General features: G+C 34.0%; 1 protein-coding gene across 5 annotated transcripts in view; it reads left to right on the top strand.

The window, feature by feature from the left end:
- RAP1GDS1 (Rap1 GTPase-GDP dissociation stimulator 1) overlaps nucleotides 1-20,597 on the top strand; it is a 156,253-nt gene that overhangs the window by 75,310 nt on the left and 60,346 nt on the right. For all 5 annotated transcript variants that reach the window (XM_005681400.3, XM_005681397.3, XM_005681399.3 and 2 more), the window contains exon 4: nucleotides 522-647. In XM_005681400.3, the coding sequence (XP_005681457.1) occupies nucleotides 522-647 (126 nt within the window). The remainder of the gene's footprint in view (nucleotides 1-521; nucleotides 648-20,597) is intronic.

Here is a 20,597-nt window from a genome sequence, read left to right as displayed (position 1 = left end):
ATTTAAGATGAATTTGGGGCAAAGAAAAAATAAGCAGAAGAGAAAGTGTCCATGAATATTTCTTCCTTTTTAGAATTGTACTCTTAAAGTATCTATTAATAATAATAACAATATATTTCTGAAACTAGGTACTATTTTGTTTCTACAGTGCTAATAAGTGAAGTTGTAAAAGCAAGTAAAAACTTTAAATCTTATTCTCCTCCTTCTCTTTCTCCTCTTATAACATGCAGTTAAGAAAATAGTGATAAATTAGGATAATGAAAGTTAATGAAAAATTGTTTTGGTTTATGGTAGAGGCTATCAGCAAGACAAATATGATCCCATTCATTTTTGTATACTTATTTCATGAAATATTTAGTAGGGTTGTAATAGTACTTTTGGACAGTGGAGTACTCTTCAAATAGCAAGCCATCTTAAACATTTTAATAAGTATTAATAATAAGTAAATATCTAATTAAGGAAAGTTATTTATGTAATTGTGAATGTTTATATTTTTAATTAACCATATCTCTTATTTTCAGAATTTATGCGAATTCCATGTGTGGATGCTGGATTGATTTCACCACTGGTGCAGCTGCTAAATAGCAAAGACCAGGAAGTGCTGCTTCAAACGGGCAGGGCTCTAGGAAACATATGTTATGATAGCCGTAAGTGTTGACATAACAGTGGTACACTTACAAACTTTTGTTAAGAGTCATGACTTTTGTAATAATTCTGCTTTGAGTGTTAGCACTCTCTCTTCTAGCTGAAGACATTAATGTGGGGGCAGTATGACTTAGAACTAACTATGGCTTATGAAACTTGAACTGATGGAAATTTGGGCCTAGTATTCTAAACTAAGACTTATCTGCCATGAATTTTTTTTGTGTGTGTGATTTCACAAATGATATTTTCAGAAGAAAGTAAGTAAATTTCTAAGTTTTGGAGCTTTTAATTTTAGGGAAAAAATATCTTTTCAGTTAGGCTTTATTGAACTACCATCTCTGGATGAGAATGCTTCTGAACACATTTTTTAGTTTCTAAGTCTATCCAAATGCATTTTACTTCCTTGCAATTCAGTAAAGCCACTCATAAAAACTCATAAAAGCCACTCATTATCTTTCAAGAGCTAGATTGGTTTATTGCATCTTGCATTGACTCCATTCCTATTTGTCATAATGTCGTTGTCATCCTTACCACTTTATACAATATTACTGTTCCTGCTAGGCAGAGAGAAAGCAAGAACTTGGGTATGAGTATAGATATTGCAAAATTTTTACATTTTCTACCTTTTCTTCGCATATATATGCAAATGAAATACAGAAAAAAAATCTTGAGTATAGTCAATTTACTTAGACTTATCCTGATTTTCCTTTGATTTCTATTTTCAGAAACAAAAACACATTTTTAAACACTTTTAGCATCTCCTAAGAATTTATTTAATTCAATAAAGTCACAAACATATTCATTTATGATAAAAGAAAGATATAAAAAAAGATTGAAACCATAGGTTTCAGTTGTAACTTCTCTGTAGCAGTAGTGATAAGGCTAGCCTCATTTATTCTTTCCTTACTTTTTCTGAAATATCATGTTATAGCTGAGGACACAGGTATCTTTTACTATGAATTTATATTGGAGAATTTGAGTCCCCAATATTGCTTATAAATTGACCTTATTTTGCCTTCATTCCAATTCTTACTTATCCTAGGGTATTAGCTTTGTTTATAGAATCTTAGTGCTTATGTTTATAACTTTATGCTTTCACATTTAGAGTTTTTCTTAAACACTATAGTTTATAATACTACCTTTCAACAGTGAATGTGTATTTTATATGATTAATTTTAACAATATGCATTTAATAGAGCACTGCAAAATAATAGGTAAAGATTGATTGCAGCTATTTGGAACACAATCATTACTCTTTATTCTTCTGTGTGTGTTATTAGATTTTAAGGCTATCAAGTATTCTTTAATCTTTGTTCAGTTTAGATAGTCTTGAATTATGCATTGCTTGAATATCATAGGAATTAATCTGTTTTGAGTACTTTTGTTCTAGAGTTTCACTTAACATTGGCACAATAGAAGAAATACCCATAGTGATCTATTGTCTCAACTTGCTATGATTTTTATGGGCACAGAGTAATTTTATTTCCTGTGTACTCTAAAGAACCTTAAAGTAATAAATGTCTAGTTAATGAGATGATCATTTTTGATGAAACTGAAGTCCATTATAATACTGTTTGTCATATACGTTTACTCTGTTCTTATGAGGTATACTGTCTATAAGTCTGTGGCTATGCTTTAGGCTATAAAGTTAATATTTTTGTTTCATTTATTTATGAATATAACCACTTTATTTGCATTTAATTCAATGAAAATTATAGCTGAATAGAAAATTAAGCGTAGTGAATACAGACTAATTTTTATAGTTTTAGATCTTTAAGGAAAATGAAGTTAGTAGTCTTAAAATGAATAAATAAAAAAATTTATTTCTTTACAGTTTATTACTGTAAATCATGTGGTAAAATGTGTTCACTGTGCCATGCTATCTTAAGCGTATAACTTCCATAATACTATATGCTTTCTTATCCTTTTATTTGAAATTAAATTCTATAAACTTATCAGTGATTCTCCAGAATAGTTGTAGGAAGAGTAGGCCCCTTTAATTATAAGAATGATAATAAAATCTAGAAATGTGATGCTATGTGGTTGATTTTTTAATTAAAATCCATTGACATTTTATGACAATTGGGAGTTTGAAAGAACTAAAAAATTAGATTTATCTTTTTAAAAAGTATTAAATAACTTCCATTGTAATGAATTAATTAACCTTATTCCTCCTTAATAATGTAATACTTCATTCCTAAAAGGAGAATAGACAACTATAAATGACAGCCTTGTAAATAAAAGGAAAATTCTTCTTACAAATAACATGTGATTTAAAATTTACATGTGTATTTTATCAAACTTACCCATAGGACTGATCAGTTTATTCTTGCTTTACAAATGTATTCCAAATGAATAATCTTTTAATGTGGGTTTCTTCAGAATTTTATTGGGCCTACAATGCATAGTAAAGTCAATGTATGGATAAAGTAACATAGAGAATTCAGTATTAGAGATAAAAGCTTAAGCAATGTGTACATATTTATAGATTTTTATTTGATAGTTAAAACATAAGACATTTGCTAGCATATTTCAGTTAAAAGTTTTTTCTTTTTTAAAAAAGAGCTCTAACTGTAAAAAGAATTACACTTACCACAAAATTCATGGCCATCTTTTGAAAAAAGTAGGTCAGATTTCAGTTTTACCAGTTTTGACAGTGCCCATTTTAGGAGCTCTTCCTAATGGAAGGAAACTGTCTTATATAATCCTGACACCAGGTAATAGACTGATAGAACTGCTAAACGGGACAGAGTGAGGCTTTGTTGCTAATGAACTTTTTGAATCCCAGTCTCTCTCCTGGATGTAGAGATGAAAGAGTTACTGAGTGGGAACATTTTTCATTTAAAATGCTTAGTCTTTTTCTTGTGCTTCTAGAGAACTGCCAAGGCATTTATGGATTTCTCTTTCCAAGTATACAAACAGACTTCTGATATAAGCAACATTTTAAAAAATTCTTTTACCTGTAACTTTGCCAAAGTACTCTTTTTATAAGAAGTTTAATACCTTTTAGATCAAAGAAGAGAAAAAAATTATATTTTAATTTGGAAAGAAGTCAGCAAAGCTTTGATGGGATATGCTAGGGGGTGTGATTTTAAATAAAGAAAAGTAATCTTGAATCTCAGAAATTCATACGTTTGACTTATTTAATTACATGTTTCTCTCAAAAGTGTTATGGAAAAAAATGAGCTCTTTCTTCTTAACTGGCCATCTTTGTGGTATTTTCTTCTTCTAATGATTAATTTTGTGTTTATAGCTTTGTATATTTAAAATTGCTCATATACTTAAATGGTCTTATAGTATTGAAGAGCTTCATGTTAAATTCCAACTCAGTGTTTATAATTTGCAGGGATAAATTAGGGACTAGAGTCTCAGCTTTCTGTTTGTAGATTTTACTGCTTGAGGTCAGTAAATAATTGATATTGGAAATACTAGTTAAAAAAGTCATTTAGTAGAGGCTAAAAGAATATGATTGCATGAAATTAAATATTTGCACCTTTTATATACCAGAGAAAGAATAATATACAATTCAAATTATGTGTGCGTGCACCAGGTTCCTCAGTCCATGGGATTTTTCCAGGCACTAATAGTGGAGTGTGTTGCCATTTCCTACTCCAGAGGATCTTCTCAACCCAGGGATCGAACCCACATATCCTATATGTCTTGCATATAATATATATTAAAATTAAATAAATATACCTCTTTATAGAAATAATATTAATGCTTGCAATTATATAGTTAGTCCTATTATTAGAAATGTGCACACTTAAGAAGCTTGTATTATATGCTGCTCACTGAACAAACTGAGGTGGTAATCTGGAGAAGGAAATGGCAACCCACGGGGGAATCCCATGAGCAGAGGAGCCTGGCAGGCTACAGTCCATGGGGTCGCAAAGAGTCGGACACGACTGAAGCAACCTAGCTGCAGCAGCAGAAGTGGTAATCAGGCTTGCTGAAGCTAGTATTTATGAAGTGAACTAAATATTGTTTATTTCAATGACTTCAAGAAGTATAAAAAGGAAAGGGTGTCCAAGTATTCAATACATGTGTGAACCTATTTGTATGTTAGTGATTCTAACTATGCTACACTATTTCTGTATAAGGAATAAAGAAAAAATCTATAATTCTAACTGAAAATGCTAAAAATAATTAGCAATAACTGTAATATTTCATGATGTAAATTGGTTAGATAAGAATAATACAAACATGCTTTGAAATGTCTAAATAGTTAGGGTATATTTACAGCAGTTATATTCAATATGGACCTACTAATACTTATGTCTTGCATTTAAAATAAATTTTTATTTCAGTGATATAAATTAGGTTAAATATTTGATTAAAGTGTTTGCAGGTCTATGTGTTTATCCTTTTTTTTTGTATTCAGTTTTAGAGTAGAATTATCAAACAAGTTTTAAAATAAGACTTTTCAGCTTTTATCAATTAGTTATATTTTTAATGAATTTATTATCAAAGTACATCATGTATTTAAGAAGAAATAACTGTAGGCAGCTGTTAGTTTTAAGAGACAGTGGTTATGGCTATTATCACATGAAAATCCTCCATTGTAAAGATGTCTTAAATATATAGTAGTTAGAGATAGATGATGTTTTGTTATACTATCATAAGCTCTATAAAGGTTCATGCCATTAAAGAGTTTTAAATATGGTGGAGAAAATAAATTGCATAAAGGAATAAACTTGTGGACAGTTACAGAGTACACACTAAATATGTGGTTTTTGATCAGAATGAATATCAATGGATGAACGGAGTAGTAATTGGAGCCTTTTAGTAGTAATTGGAGCCAAATAGTGCATTGTTTATAAAATATAGTTTAAGTTAATAAGATTATTAAAAAGTAAAATTTTAATATGCTCTTTGGAAGGGAAATATTACAGATTGATAAGATTTCCAGATGTACCGTTTACTAAATTGTCATTTGATCTTTCTGAATTTTAGTTTCCTCATTAGAAAAGTGGGCTGTTAAATGGATTAAATGAAGTTTATATATAGATGTACAATATAAATTATGAACTGCTATGCAAAGGGAATATGTAGTATTTGCATATAGTCATTTGTCTTGTTCAGTTTGGGCTGCTATAACAAAATACCATTGACTGAGTGGCTTAAACAACCAATGTTTATTTCTCAGTTTTGGAGGCTGGGAAATCTACCCAGGATCAAGGCAGCAGTAGATTCAGTATTTGGTGAGGACACTCCTGGTTTGCCCATGGCCTTCTTTTCACTGTATCCTCACAGAGAAAGGAGAGAGAGAGAAAGCAAACTCTCCTGTCTCTTCATGCAGGCCTTACCTGAATGATCTAATTACCTCCTAATATCATCATTCCAGGGGTTAGAATATCAGTTATATGAATTTTAGGGGGACTCAAGCATTCATTCAATAACATTATTTCTAAAAAGTATGCTGTGATGTATGTACACTAATGTACATAGGATATTTAAAATAAAGATAAAAAGAACAGAAGCTCCATAAAGACAGGCAAAGATAAATCTAGTAAGAATCAGGGATATAATGCTTACTATAAGGAGCACTAGTTTAATTTGAGCTTCTCATTTGCCGAGGTGAAAAACTTGATATACTATATAGTTTTTTAGTTGTGCTAAAGAGAAATTTTGTAGGTCTTCAAACAGAGAACTGTTGAGACAAATATAAAAAGAGATTATCATCGAGATATCATTAGCTCCCTAGGTGATTCTGTACACATTCCTCTTAAAATATGCAGACAGCACCTTCAATAACAGTTCTACAAAAGTTGCTTAAATAGTTTCTGTGTGGTTATTTCTTGGACCAAATCTCTAATAGAATCTAATAAATAATATGGAGTACTTTAGCAAAGATAGTTCTGTTTGGACAGTATAGCCCAAATGTGTTGTTTTTGGGTAGTTGAACTTGATTCAAGCATACAACTTAAAATTTTCAAGAAGTTTTTACTTAAATATATTTCCTAGCTTATTTTAAACCAGAATACATTTCTACTTTGGATTCACTGTACCTATTCAGTTTCTGTGTTGTGTAATGTATCAAAGTTGTAATTTCTGAGACCAGAAAATATACTTAATCTGTGATTTTTAAGCCTGTTATTGATTTGATAAAATTTGATTTAAGTGATAGTTACTACTTAAGAATGCCACATTAACGGTGGTTTCATGAATGTGATAAAATTGCTTTAAACTGTATGTGCCTACACACAACACAAATGCATATAAAAACTGATGAAATCTAAATAAAGTCTTCTGTAGATTGTCAGTTTCCTGGTTGGTATATTGTATTAGAGTTATATAAATGTTATCGAAGAGCAAGCTCGATGGAGGGTACATGGGACATGTCTACTAATTTTTTTTGGTAGCTTTCTGTGAGTCTCTATTTCAAAATTAAAATTTTAAAAACACCACATATCTAAGAGACACACGTAATCTCTTCTTTGGGAAATGACCTTGTTTCTTTCAGCCCTACTTGAGGGAATGGAAAGAAAAAATGTATATAATTATGAACTTAAATACATATACACAGACATGTAAAAATTTAAAGTATGACCTGCAGCAATAATTGTGTTTTTACTAGTTTTTGTAGTTAAAGTGGAGGGCAAAATTGCCTCTAATTTTTTAGGAAAAAAATAAAAATTTGACAGCCCCAGAATAAAATTTAGGGAGAGACAATTCATACTTTTGGAACCTTGATCAGAGCAGATAATCAAGAGGTTCTGCCTTCTGTGCATTCTCTAGGGATAAGTTAGATATTAGCATTCCTAAGTCTCAAGAGAATTTCTATGTTGGACCAGAAGCCTCAGGTGAGATCTCTGGTCAGGATCAGCCTGTAAGTAATTTATAATTTACCTTTGTTCTAGAAAAGCTAATGCAAATAATGTGAGGGGGGAAATAGTTTTGCTGATACTCATTTCTGTTTAATTGTTCAAGTGTGTCCCCTATGTTTAAAGGATTTATAGTGCATTCAAGGTAATGAATCATGTATATCAGTAAGTAAAAACAGGATCCAGCGATGGTGCTGTAAGAGGACACACAGTAGAGCTCTAGGAGGGAGCTCATTTGTATTGGAGCTCTTCCAGTGGTCTTAACAGAGGAGGAAGCAGTTCATCTGCATAGTGGAGAAAGGATTCAGATTTTTCAGGAGCACAGAAAAGCATTTTAAAAGGTAGATAATAAAGTAGAGAGATATATCTGGAACCCATGTACAGTGGGGAGCCGTGGAAGTATTGGAACAAAAAAGTTGTGTTCAGGTTGATCCCCATAGAAAGTTAATTTGAGAAAGATGTGTCTTATATGGGCAGTTGTTCTTAGAAGAAAGGATGCCCCTGAAACACTTAGGGAACTTTTCCAAAATATGTCTTCTTGGCCATACCCTAGAATCAGTAAATCAGAATCTTTGAGACTATAATCTAACCTATCATTGATATTCTTGCAAATATTCCTTAGATGATTCTCATGCACATTTGTGCTTAAAAACCACTGAACGGTAGACTAGATAAAAAATAACCAGTTGGAAGGTTATTTTTTTCAAGCTTAAAGAGTAAATGAAAGAGAGAATAGAAAGAGAAGTGTGTGTGTATGTGTGTGTGTGTGTGTGTGTGTGTGTGTGTGTGTGTGTGTGTGTGTAAGAATCCAAGAAAGTATCACGTCAGAAGGAGTCCATGAGTCCCAAATTCAGATCTGAACAACACCAACAGAAGTAGATCTCAGGCAGGTGGATATGTTTCGAGCTGGGCTGAATTTGAAGTACAAATCTTGAGGTGACAGAGCTTTGAAATTCACTCACGTAACAGTGATGGTTGACCCATGGGAATAGAAGAAATGTTTAAAGGTGAGCATGAGGCAAACAGCCCGAATTAGAGTGTAGAGGAAATGAAGGAGCTTGTGAGGAAGCACTGAAAGATTTGAGGAAACAAATTTCGTGTCATGGGTTCCCAGGAGTCGAGTAGTAAGCTCCGTCAAGCGTTGCCAAGAAAAAAAATGTAGCTGAATTTTGATGATTTAATTAACAGACTTTCATGTTTTAAAAAACAACTCTAAGTTGAATCTTCTAGAGAAAGAAATAGAATTTCAAGGGTTATGGTGAGCAATGAGGAAACGAAACAAAGGTATTAAGTTCATAGGAATTGAGAAAAGACAAGACAGTAATGCTCTGTGGGAAGGGCAGCCTTGTGAGAGTAATTAAATTAGTGGAAACAGGAACTTATTTGTTGGGCTAGGACCCAGTGTACAAGGACAGAGTAGATTTCCTAGAGTGGATGATTGTTGGAGAAACATCATGGATAAATAAAGAAGAGATGAAATCTTTGGTGTTAGAATGGGAAAGGACTTTCTGCCTTAGAGAAAAAGGACCAGATAGGTGAAACTATTAAAAAATACATATATATTTACAGTAGTACAGAGGGCAGTCAAAATGTCTTTCTGGCATGGCCTTCATCTTCCCAGTAAAGTTAGAAGTCAAAGCTCATTATTAAATAAAAGTTACTGGCAAAGTGATGGTAAGAAACTTTGGTGTGGGGGAAGAGTTGAGAATTGGAACTGTGAGGAATATTTTAAATAGTCATAAGGATATGATTTTTAACTCAGCAAACGGTAGTGAAGGTTTACTTAGAGATCTTGATTTTACATCCATTTATTGATGTGTGTTTTGCACTTAAAATGTGTGTAGGCTATGGAGCTGTCTTATACTGGAATGTGTGAACAGGAAAGAACCACTAGAAATAGCTTGAAATTGGCATTTTCAGTTCCATAGAAGGATTCTGTGGAACTCCTCTGGAATCCTGCGGAATCCAGTTTGTATCGGAAAGGGAAGAGAAGTCAGATGGCAGAGATGAAGAAACCATTATAGTAGGCCAGATGTGATGTGGTAAATACAGGAGCAGAAAGAGTGAAATTAAATTACAAAGTACAGTTGGATTATCATTAATTTGGTTGGTTCTTATAAAGTATCCACCAGGTGTAAGCTGTGTTAAATATTTATTTAATAACCCTTCAGCTTATGGACTCTCCTGGTGTCTCAGTGGTAAAGAACCCACCTGCAGTGCAGGAGCTGCAGGGGACATGGTTTGATCCCTGGATCAGGAAGATCCCCTGGAAGAGGTCATGGCAACCCACTCCAGTATTCTTCTCAGGAAAATCCCATGGACAGAGGAGTCTGTCGGGCTGCAGTTCATAGGGTTGCAAAAGAGGACACGACTGAAGAACTTAACAGAGTTTATACTTTGGGGAACTATGATTTTTACATTTTTGTGCTTGGTATTATGTCCAAATACACTTTGTTTATTAAAATGGTGTTTAAAAATCTAACTGTATGATTTTTTACCTTAATCAAACTTACAGAGAAAAGAACATGTTAAATAAGCTGCTTTTTTCCAGTGCTTGATTGGTTTCCAAGTACTATGTTATAAAAGAAGTAAATGCCTTATTGAAGAAATAAAGTGGTAGTTTTCAGGTGTTGGCATCAGTTTTATAGATAGGCAGGTAAGTGGAGGCAACATGTGAGGGAGTCTTGTGCATGCCAAAAGTATTAAATGATTTTTTTTTTAGCTCAATAGGAAGTCGTTTATGGTTGCCAAATTTTAAATAAAAAAGCATTTTTTTTTTTTTTTGTCCCTTGGATACCAGATTCTCTCCTTGCCTCTAAGTCAAAACCTAAATGGCCTTTGGAACTTGCCTTTCCTGATTAACAAGTCTTTAAAAGGGTAGGAAAATTCTAAATATGATGCAAAAGTAAGATTTTTGGATTTTCTTGTTGTTGCTGTTTAGATCTGTTTTTTCCCCTTACCTTTACTACTCTCATTTCACTTGTTAAAGGTCAAGTCTATGTATAGACACATTAAACATAAAATTTCTAGTCTACTTTTGCCACCATGTCAACATGTATTATCCTCTGCTCTTAGTTGTATTCTGTTTTAATTTTTCTACTTTTCTTCTTTGTAACCAAGCTAAAGTACTGAAAACTTCCTCTGTTTTTAATCAAACTTATCTTTGCTGCAAGTTGGGAGTATTTCCCTTGATTGGGAAGGAATAATAAAAGATAAGTACTTTTTAAAGGTGAATAGTTCGTATTCTTCTTGATGAGTGGAATAATGTACCTTTTGAGAAAATGTGCTGTTATCAATTCACATTAAATTCTAAATTTTAACTACATTTACATGTGTACACACATACAGAGTTGTATGTATATATAGTATAGTTTTTTAACTGTGAAATAACTTGATACAAAAGCCTGTCCTTAAAATAGTTGGGACAAAATTTAATTTTGATCTTGAGCAGTTAAACTAAAAAATTGGAGCAGTATATTATTTACCTTGTTACCTGAATGCTATTCAGAAGAGACTTAAGGTAAATTTATTAAATAATTGAGTTTAATTAATAATTTATAATATATAGATATTCAGTCTTTTTCTGATAATGTAGAAATACAAAGCTATAGTAAATAGAGTACTTCAGTGATTTCTTTAGCAAATGCAATGTGATTTGCAGATGCTCTACTATTATCTAAAGGCTTTTTAAAAAAATTAGAGTTGTCAAGAGTTTTGACTGACATGAAAAATCTATTGGTCTGTAGAAATTAAAACTGATATCAGTGGACACACCAAAGCTGTCCATCAAATGTCTCACTGTGACCTAATTTTAAGCTGCATCTGTGGAACTAGTGTTTTCCTTTCCTGATCTTATGTTATAAATGTAAATATATAAATCATTTGAAATTATCCTACATTAAATAAAGGCAATATTTAAATCTGAATATAGTACTCTGCCGCAGATTTGCAAGCTTTATGTTTCCTTTTGATATATGGGTATTTAATGGTCATGATGTTTTTTCTTCATGACTTACTTTTTAATTTCACTGTAATATTTATAGTTTTTGCTTTTATATCTAGTCTTTCATACATTTTACCTGCACCTGGAGGGTGAATAATTGGTTTTTTGGGATTTCGGCAAAGATGTTGATGAATTTAAAGTTTTCATTAGAATGCTTAAAACATACTTGACTATGTCTAAGTTACATAATAGAAATTACCTATTTTGACAGAATTATAGAGGAAACTAGGCATCAGAAGTTAATTTTCTTCCTTGGTAGATTCCATAAGTGTCTTTTGACTTGATCTTGAAAAACAATGTAAGGGTGTCTATTTACCAGTATTTCTGCTCCAGAAAAATAAAATATCACTAGGCAAAAGTAAAAGGCATATATTTAAGAAGCATACAGAAAACCCTGTATAGTTAAGCATATCAGTATAGCCAATGTGTCTGACTTAAGAAATAATGATACAACTCATTAATTTACATCATGACTATCAACTCTTTGGAAGGTGCTGGGAATCGGAAAATAGGAGCAAGAACTCCTTATCTTTGTGGATCTTGCAAAGGAGGAGATAGATAATAAATGAGTAAATACTAGGAAAAGCAGATATTTACAGTGATCATTGGTATCAAGAAAATAAACAAGATGATATAATGGAGAGTATCTGGAGATGAAGTTCTCTTGTTGTTTGAGGTGAAGTCTGAAAAAGGAGAATAAGCCATTTAAAGAGAAGGGGAAGAGTGTTCCCTGGAGAAGTATAGCAATTACAAACTCCTGAGTGAGGAAAGAACTCGGTGTGGTCAAACCACCTGAAAGAGAGCAAGGTATATGAAATGTGGTGAATAGGGAGAGTGTTGTTTAATAAAGTGGAAGGAAAAAATAAGACCTAGATTACAGAGAGCTTTGTGGGCCATTCGAGAGTAATGAGAAACTATCCAAGGGAATCTGATACAGATTTTAAAAACATCACTCTTGGAGCTGCATGAAAAGTGGGTTGAGAAGAATGGAATACTTAAGAAAGGGAGCATGGAGACCAATAATAAGACTTGTAGTAGTCCAGGCAAGAGATAATGGTGACTTGAATGAGGGTTGTAGTAGTGAAGCTGAGAGGCATCAGAAGAATTTGAGAAGTATTTAGAGTGGTGGGTGAATCAGGAATAAGGGTAAGGGAGAAATGATCTGGGGCTTGAGCAACTGGCCAGAGGGTAGGGCAGTTTACTGGTAATGGAAAGAACAGTATATTTTGTTATATTTTTCTGAATTTTGTTATTGCTGCTTGTTTTTGTTTTGTTTTGTTGGTGGCAGTAGTAAATCTAAGATTCTTAATAGAGATATGCAAGAGAAAATGGCAGTTGGGTAGTTTCTGTATCTTTATATTCTTATACACTTTGAGGATAAACATACAAAAAGTTTAAACTCTCATGTTTAGCAAAATATTCAGATATTACTTGGATAGAACATGTAGATTGAAGGAACCATGATAAATTAGAAAATTTAAGGGAATAAAGCTGCCTAGAATTTATAATTTTTTTTTAAATAGAAGGGACTTTGGAAGTCATCTAATCCATCCATCCCCTCTAAATTTTACAGATAAGGGAAACTGAGGTCTCAGAGTTCACATGACTTTTGAGGATCAAGGCCAACTGGGTGATAGTGTTGATCTAAAATTCATGTCTCTGGTTTATTTTCTCAAAGTAATATAATCGAAGGAATTACCACTTTCATAAATACCTAAATATTTCATCAAATAATTTTATGCTTCAGTATTAATAGTTCAGCCCTTAGAATTCCAGATATAGGGATTTGTTGTAAGAATTTTGCTAAAAGCTAATCTTAAACACATAGAAGGCAATGGCACCCCACTCCAGTACTCTTGCCTGGAAAATCTCATGGATGGAGGAGCCTGGTAGGCTGCAGTCCATGGGGTTGCACAGAGTTGGACATGACTGAGCGACTTCCCTTTCATTTTTCACTTTCATGCATTGGAGAAGGAAATGGCAACCCACTCCAGTGTTCTTGCCTGGAGAATCCCAGGGACGGTGGAGCCTGGTGGGCTGCCTTCTATGGGGTTGCACAGAGTCAGACACGACTGAAGTGACTTAGCAGCAGCAGCAGCAATCTTAAACGAATATTTTGTTCAATCTAAGTCAAAAAAAGGTATATTTTATCTAATTTGAAAGAAGATAGAGCAGAACCAAGTGATAAAGGAAAAGCTTTTCACGTTTTTCCAAATTCAAAAACTTAAAAAAGTATATGTGAATACAAGCATAGTTTACCATGTTTGATCCTTTATTCTTATTTTCTCTAAATGTAGAATAATGTATGAAATACTGACATTTTATTCATTGGGTAATGAGAAACATTTTGATTTGACCAGGATTCTTAGCAAAAACTAAGGAAATCCAGCTAATAATTTGAGAGTTTTATTATTCTCACCAAAGCAGCTAGACAAACATAGATAAACCCTTGAAAGTTTTCAGACAAATATGATTGCTTTGTACTATTTCCTCTGCAGATATGGCATATAGAGAATTAAAACTATACTGTCTTTACCAAATATACTCAATAAATTCTTTCTTTCCTGCAATGAAAAAAATAGAAAGGAATTTATATACATCTTACATATTTTTAATATTTAAACTTCAGTTTTTTTCTCTTCTACTGATCAATACACCCTTTTAAATTTCTCCAAATTGTTGGTATAGCAAAGCGAACTTTTCTATTTAGGAGCTCTCTAACCTAAATTTTTTTCTCATATTGTGCTCTAAATGAAATAGATTGGGATTTAAAGTAGCAAAACCATAATGATGTGTCAAATCAGAGACAAAAATATTTCCTGAGTGACCTGAAAAACAGTAAACTAAGCTGTGATAACAACAACAGGTTCTTTCCCTTGGGCAACTTGTCATTTGAGTGAACACCGGGTGATGCTCTTTTTTTCCCTCTTTCTTCCACATAAGGCAGTGTGGATCAGTTATGTACATATGTAGTCTGTATCAGCTAATCATTATTAGACCAGATCAGATTATGTAGTGTTTTATAATAAAAGATTGTAATGAAAGGATACCAAATTTCATAACAAAGCCATTAAGTGGATGAAAATCAGGCAAGTTTAAAAAAATAATTTGATGTTAAAATTGATGAAAATACAAGTCACAGGGTGAAAGTATTTAAAGATTTCTGAGCATCGAATCAAGTGCATTGTTTTGCATTAAGGTCTAGTTGCCTTATTTCTCTATAATTCTAAATCGTTATGATGTAATTTCTTAGCACTTCCTTCTAGAATTTTAGTTTTTAATCTTTTAGCCTTGAATTTTGTTCTCATTTGTAATTTAGATGATTAATTATTGTAAAGTTAATTAGAAGAGATACATATTAAAGTTTAAATCAGAATGAGGGTGAAGCTTTTCTTTAGTGGCCAGATTGATTTTGGAGCAGGAGAAGCCCAGTGCTTTTTCCTAGATATGAAGCTAAGGTTTCATTTCACTTGGTATGCATTTATATAAGTACCTTTTATGCTCGAGAAGAAGCTGAAGTTGAACAATTCTATGAAGACCAACAACACCTTTTAGAACTAACACCGAAAAAAGATGTCCTTTTCATTATAGGGGACTGAAATGCAACAGCAGGGAGTCAAGAAACACCTGGGGAAACAGGCAAATTTGGCCTTGGAATACGGAATGAAGCAGGGCAAAGGCTAATAGAGTTTTGCCAAGAGAATGCACTGGTCATAGCAAACACCCTCTTCCAACAACACAAGAGAACACTCTAAACATGGGCATCACCAGATGGTCAACACCAAAATCAGATTGATTATATTCTTTGCAGCCAAAGATGGAGAAGCTCTATACAGTCAGCAAAAACAAGACTGGGAGCTGACTGAGGCTCAGATCGCGAACTCCTTATTGCCAAATTCAGACTTAAATTGAAGAAAGTAGGGAAAACCACTAGACCATTTAGGTATGACCTAAATCAAATTCCTTATGATTATACAGTGGAAGTGAGAAATAGATTTAAGAGACTAGATCTGATAGATAGAGTGCCTGATGAACTATGGAATGAGGTTCGTGACATTGTACAGGAGACAGGGATCAAGACTATCCCCATGGAAAAGAAATGCAGAAAAGCAAAATAGCTGTCTGGGGAAGCCTTACAAATAGCTGTGAAAAGAGGAGAAGTGAAAAGCAAAGGAGAAAAGGAAAGATATAAGCATCTGAATGCAGAGTTCCAAAGAATAGCAAGGAGAGATAAGAAAGCTTTCTTCAGCAATCAATGCAAAGAAATAGAGGAAAACAATAGAATGGGAAAGACTCGAGATCTCTTCAAGAAAATTAGAGATACCAAGGGAACATTTAATGCAAAGATGGCCTCGATAAAGGACAGAAATGGTATGGACCTAACAGAAGCAGAAGATATTAAGAAGAGGCAGCAAGAATACACAGAAGAACTGTACAAAAAACATCTTCATGACCAAGATAATCACGATGGTGTGATCACTCACCTAGAGCCAGACATGCTGGAATGTGAAGTCAAGTGGGCCTTAGAAAGCATCACTACGAACAAAGCTAGTGGAGGTGATGGAATTCCAGCTGAGCTATTTCAAATCCTGAAAGATGATGCTGTGAAAGTGCTGCACTCAATATGCCAGCAAATTTGAAAAACTTAGCAGTGGCCACAGGACTGGAAAAGGTCAGTTTTCATTCCAATCCCAAAGAAAGACAATGCCAAAGAATGCTCAAACTACCGCACAGTTGCTCACCTCACACGCTAGTAAAGTAATGCTCAAAATTCTCCAAGCCAGGCTTCAGCAATACGTGAACCATCAACTTTCAGATGTTCAAGCTGGTTTTAGAAAAGGCAGAGGAATCAGAGATCAAAATGCCAACATCCTCTGGATCATGGAAAAAACAAGAGAGTTCCAGAAAAACATCTATTTCTGCTTTATTGACTATACCAAATCCTTTGACTGTATGGATCACAGTAAACTGTGGAAAATTCTTCAAGAGATGAGAATACCAGACCACCTGACCTGCCTCTTGAGAAATCTGCATGCAGGTCAGGAAGCAACAGTTAGAACTGGACATGGAACAACAGACTGGTTCCAAATAGGAAAAGGAGTACGTCAAGGCTGTATATTGTCACCCTGCTTATTTAACTTATATGCAGAAACTTATATGCATCATGAGAAACGCTGGGTACAAGAAGCGCAAGCTGGAATCAAGATTGCTGGGAGAAATACTGATAACCTCAGATATGCAGATGATACCATCCTTATGGCAGAAAGTGAAGAGGAACTAAAATGGCTTTTGGTGAAAGTGAAAGAGGAGAGTGAAAATGTTGGCTTAAAGCTCAACATTCAGAAAACAAAGATCATGGCATCTGGTCCCATCAGTTCATGGGAAATAGATAGGGAAACAGTGTCAGACTTTATTTTTCTGGGCTCCAAAATCACTGCAGATGGTGATTGCAGCCATGAAATTAAAAGACACTTACTCCTTGGAAGGAAAGTTATGACCAACCTAGATAGCATATTGAAAATCAGAGACATTACTTTGCTAACAAAGGTCTGTCTAGTCAAGGCTATGGATTTTCCAGTGGTCATGTTTGGATGTGAGAGTTGGACTGTGAAGAAAGCTGAGCACTGAAGAACTGATGCTTTTGAACTGTGGTGTTGGAGAAGACTCTTGAGAGTCCCTTGGACTGCAAGGAGATCCAACCAGTCCATTTTAAAGGAGGTCAGTCCTGGATGTTTTTTGGAAGGTGTCACCCTGCTTATTTAAATTATATGCAGAGTACATCATGAGAAACAGTGGGCTGGAAGAAGCACAGGCTGGAATCAAGATTGCCGGGAGAAATACCAATAACCTCATATATGCAGATGACACCTCCCAATGGCAGAAAGTGAAGAGGAACTAAAAAGCCTTTTGATGAAAGTGAAAGAGGAGAGTGAAAAAGTTGGCTTAAAGCTCAACATTGAGAAAACAAAGGTCATGGCATCCAGTCCCATCACTTCATGGGAAATAGATGGGGAAACAGTGTCAGACTTTATTTTTGGGGGCTCCAAAATCACTGCAGATGGCGATTGCAGCCATGAAATTAAAAGACGCCTACTCCTAGGAAGGAAAGTTATGACCAACCTAGATAGCATATTGACAAGCAGAGACATTACTTTGCCAACAAAGGTCTGTCTAGTGAAGGCTATGGATTTTCCAGTGGTCATGTTTGGATGTGAGAGTTGGACTGTGAAGAAAGCTGAGCACCGAAGAATTGATTCTTTGAACTATCGTGTTGGAGAAGACTCTTGAGACTCCCTTGGACTCCAAGAAGATCCACCCAGTCCATTCTGAAGGAGATCAGACCTGGGATTTCTTTAGAGAGAATGATACTGAAGCTGAAACTACAGTACTTTGGCCACCTCATGTGAAGAGTTGACTCATTGGAAAAGACTGATGCTGGGAGGGATTGGGGGCAGGAGGAGAAGGGGACAACAGAAGATGAGACTCACGGACTCAATGGACGTGAGTCTGAGTGAACTCTGGGAGTTGGTGATGGATAGGGAGGCCTGGCGTGCTGCGATTCATGGGGTCGCAAAGAGTTGCACACGACTGAGCGACTGAACTATGCTCAATAATATACGCATTGGGCTTTCTTTTAAGAATTTTCAATTTTTACTGTATTTGAGAACTTTTAAAATAAAAATTTTCAGTCGTACCCCATAGTCTTTCAGTTGTGCTAGTGCTCAAAAGCCATATACTCACAAATGTATACACCTCATAAGATCCAGCCATTTCATTCCTAGATATTTAACCAAAACCTTAAACACCAGCATTCAGTGCAGGTGTATTCACAATAGCCCCAAACTAGAAAGATCCCAGTGTCTTATCAGTGTAAGTGAACAGATTAAAAACAAAAACCTGTGACATACCCATACAGTGGAATACTACTCAGCAGTAAAGAATAAATCACTTACATACTTGAAATTATAAATCTTAGAATCATAGGCTGAGGCAAAGAAGCTAAACATAGAAGAATCATGCTGTATGAATGTATATATACAGAGTGACAGAAACCACTGATTGTCTAGAGATAGAGGGAAAGGTGGCCTACAAGAGGACGTGAGGAATCTTTTGATGGTGCTAGTTTCACATCAAACTGTCAAAACTCATAAATTATACATTTTAAACCTATGTGGTTTATTTTGTATAAATTTTGCCTCAATATTTAATAAGGAAGGGAATCCAATCCGAATCTAAACAAAAAAGTATGCAGTTGAGGTTTTTTTCACCATGTAGACCTAACAAATACTATTCAGGACTTGAGAAACACTCTGAGAAATATGACAATGAATGTGTTTCTAACTCTTATAGATAAAACTTCGTTTGTGCCCGCATGGTACTATGAAAATCTTAATTGTGCTTATTGTTTCAACATTTTCCTTCATTTTCTCTCCTGAACTATGAATTAGTTACTTTTGTATTCCCCAGATCTAACTCAGCTTGTGAAACATTGTAGGTACCCCCAACACAGTTTGATTAATAAAAGTGGATAATTAGTGCTAATTTGGCCCCAAGTCTTAAAGTATCTTGATTAAACTGAGTATGTAATTTATGTCATTAATCAGTAGTTTAAGGATCTATTACTCCTATGAAATAGTGTTTAACTTGGATTACAGGCAAGCTAGAAATTAACTTTACTGCATAAATCTCTTTTATTATGGATTCGTAATTTATAGGTCTTAGATGAATGCACTTTGTTTATCATGAACATTTAATTTCTGTGATGATTTATATAAACTTCCTTTTTCCACCTGTTCCTCCGGAAGAGGTATATGTTCCCTTCTGGGTGCTTCTATAGCACCCTGCAAAAAATTGTATTGAAGTTTTTGTGGTTTAGTATTCTGTCTCCCTTGCTGAAATAGGAACTCTATAAAAGGAAAGCCTTCTTAGGTTCCTGTTTATATCCACAGTGCCTCACATAAAGGCTAATTTAACATTAATAAGTACCTTTTCTATAATCAAATGTGTCATTTCACTGGATGAATTGGGTAATTTTTATTTTTCTCATTATTGTTGGCTTTTATGCATCTTTTTAATTGTTTATTGGTTGCCCATATATATCTTGAACTTACCACAATTTACCATCAAATACTGTTAAATCACATATAGTTTAATCATCTTACAACTGTGTGCTCCTAATATCCTTCCTTCCATTCTTTGTGATATTATTGTCATATATTTTGTTTTTACATATGTTAGAGACCCGACAGTATATTGTTGTTTTTTATACTTTAGACAGATATTTTTTAAAAACAGAAAAAAAAATTTTTGTGTTTACTTTGATTTTCTTTTTATCCTTTTTAGTGTTCCTTGTTTTTGTGATTTTTGGTCCAGTATTGTAACCTCCTGCCTGAAAAGCTTTTGTTAACAAGGTTGCTTTTTTCTTTCGATGCTTCAAAGATATTATTCCGTTATTTTCTAGCTAGCATAGTTTGGATGAGAAGTCTGCTATATTCCTATTTTTGCTATTCCAAATATAAATATAACTTTTTTTCCCCCTCTGGCTGCCTTCAGAAGAGTCTCTCTTCTTTTGATCTTCCAGCAGCTTGGCTATTTGGTGTGTATTTTTATTTTGTTTTCCTTGCTGGGGAGACAGGGAAGGGCCCTTAAACTTCATAGATTTGTGGTCTGATGTCTTTCATTATTTTTTGCAAATGTTTCCCTGTTAGCTCTTTAAATAGTCCTTCTACCCTGTTTTCAATCTTTCCTCCGGCTGGGATTCCAGTTTTAGTTATGTTAGACCATTTGCTATTTTCTGTCAGCTTGTAGGTCCTTTGGGGTTTCCCTTCTCTTCTTGTCTGTGTGTTTTAATTTTTATTATTTCTATTGCTCTGCAAGTTCACTGAGCCTTTCCTTTGTTTTGCTGAGTCTACTGTTCAGCCTTTTGAAATAATTCTTTATCTTTGATAGTTTTTTGATTTTTGACATCTCCATTTAACTCATAATTTCTATTTCTCGACAAAATTCCATATCTCTACATGGATATTCACCTTTTCTACTAAATTCTTTAATATATTAATCATGATTATTTTAAAGTCCCTATTGATAGTTCTGACATCTTAATTACCAGTGAGTCTCATTCTGAT

Source organism: Capra hircus, chromosome 6 (assembly GCF_001704415.2).
Source record: "Capra hircus breed San Clemente chromosome 6, ASM170441v1, whole genome shotgun sequence".
Classification (NCBI taxonomy): domain Eukaryota; kingdom Metazoa; phylum Chordata; class Mammalia; order Artiodactyla; family Bovidae; genus Capra; species Capra hircus.
This window is presented reverse-complemented; position numbering and strand designations above follow the sequence as displayed.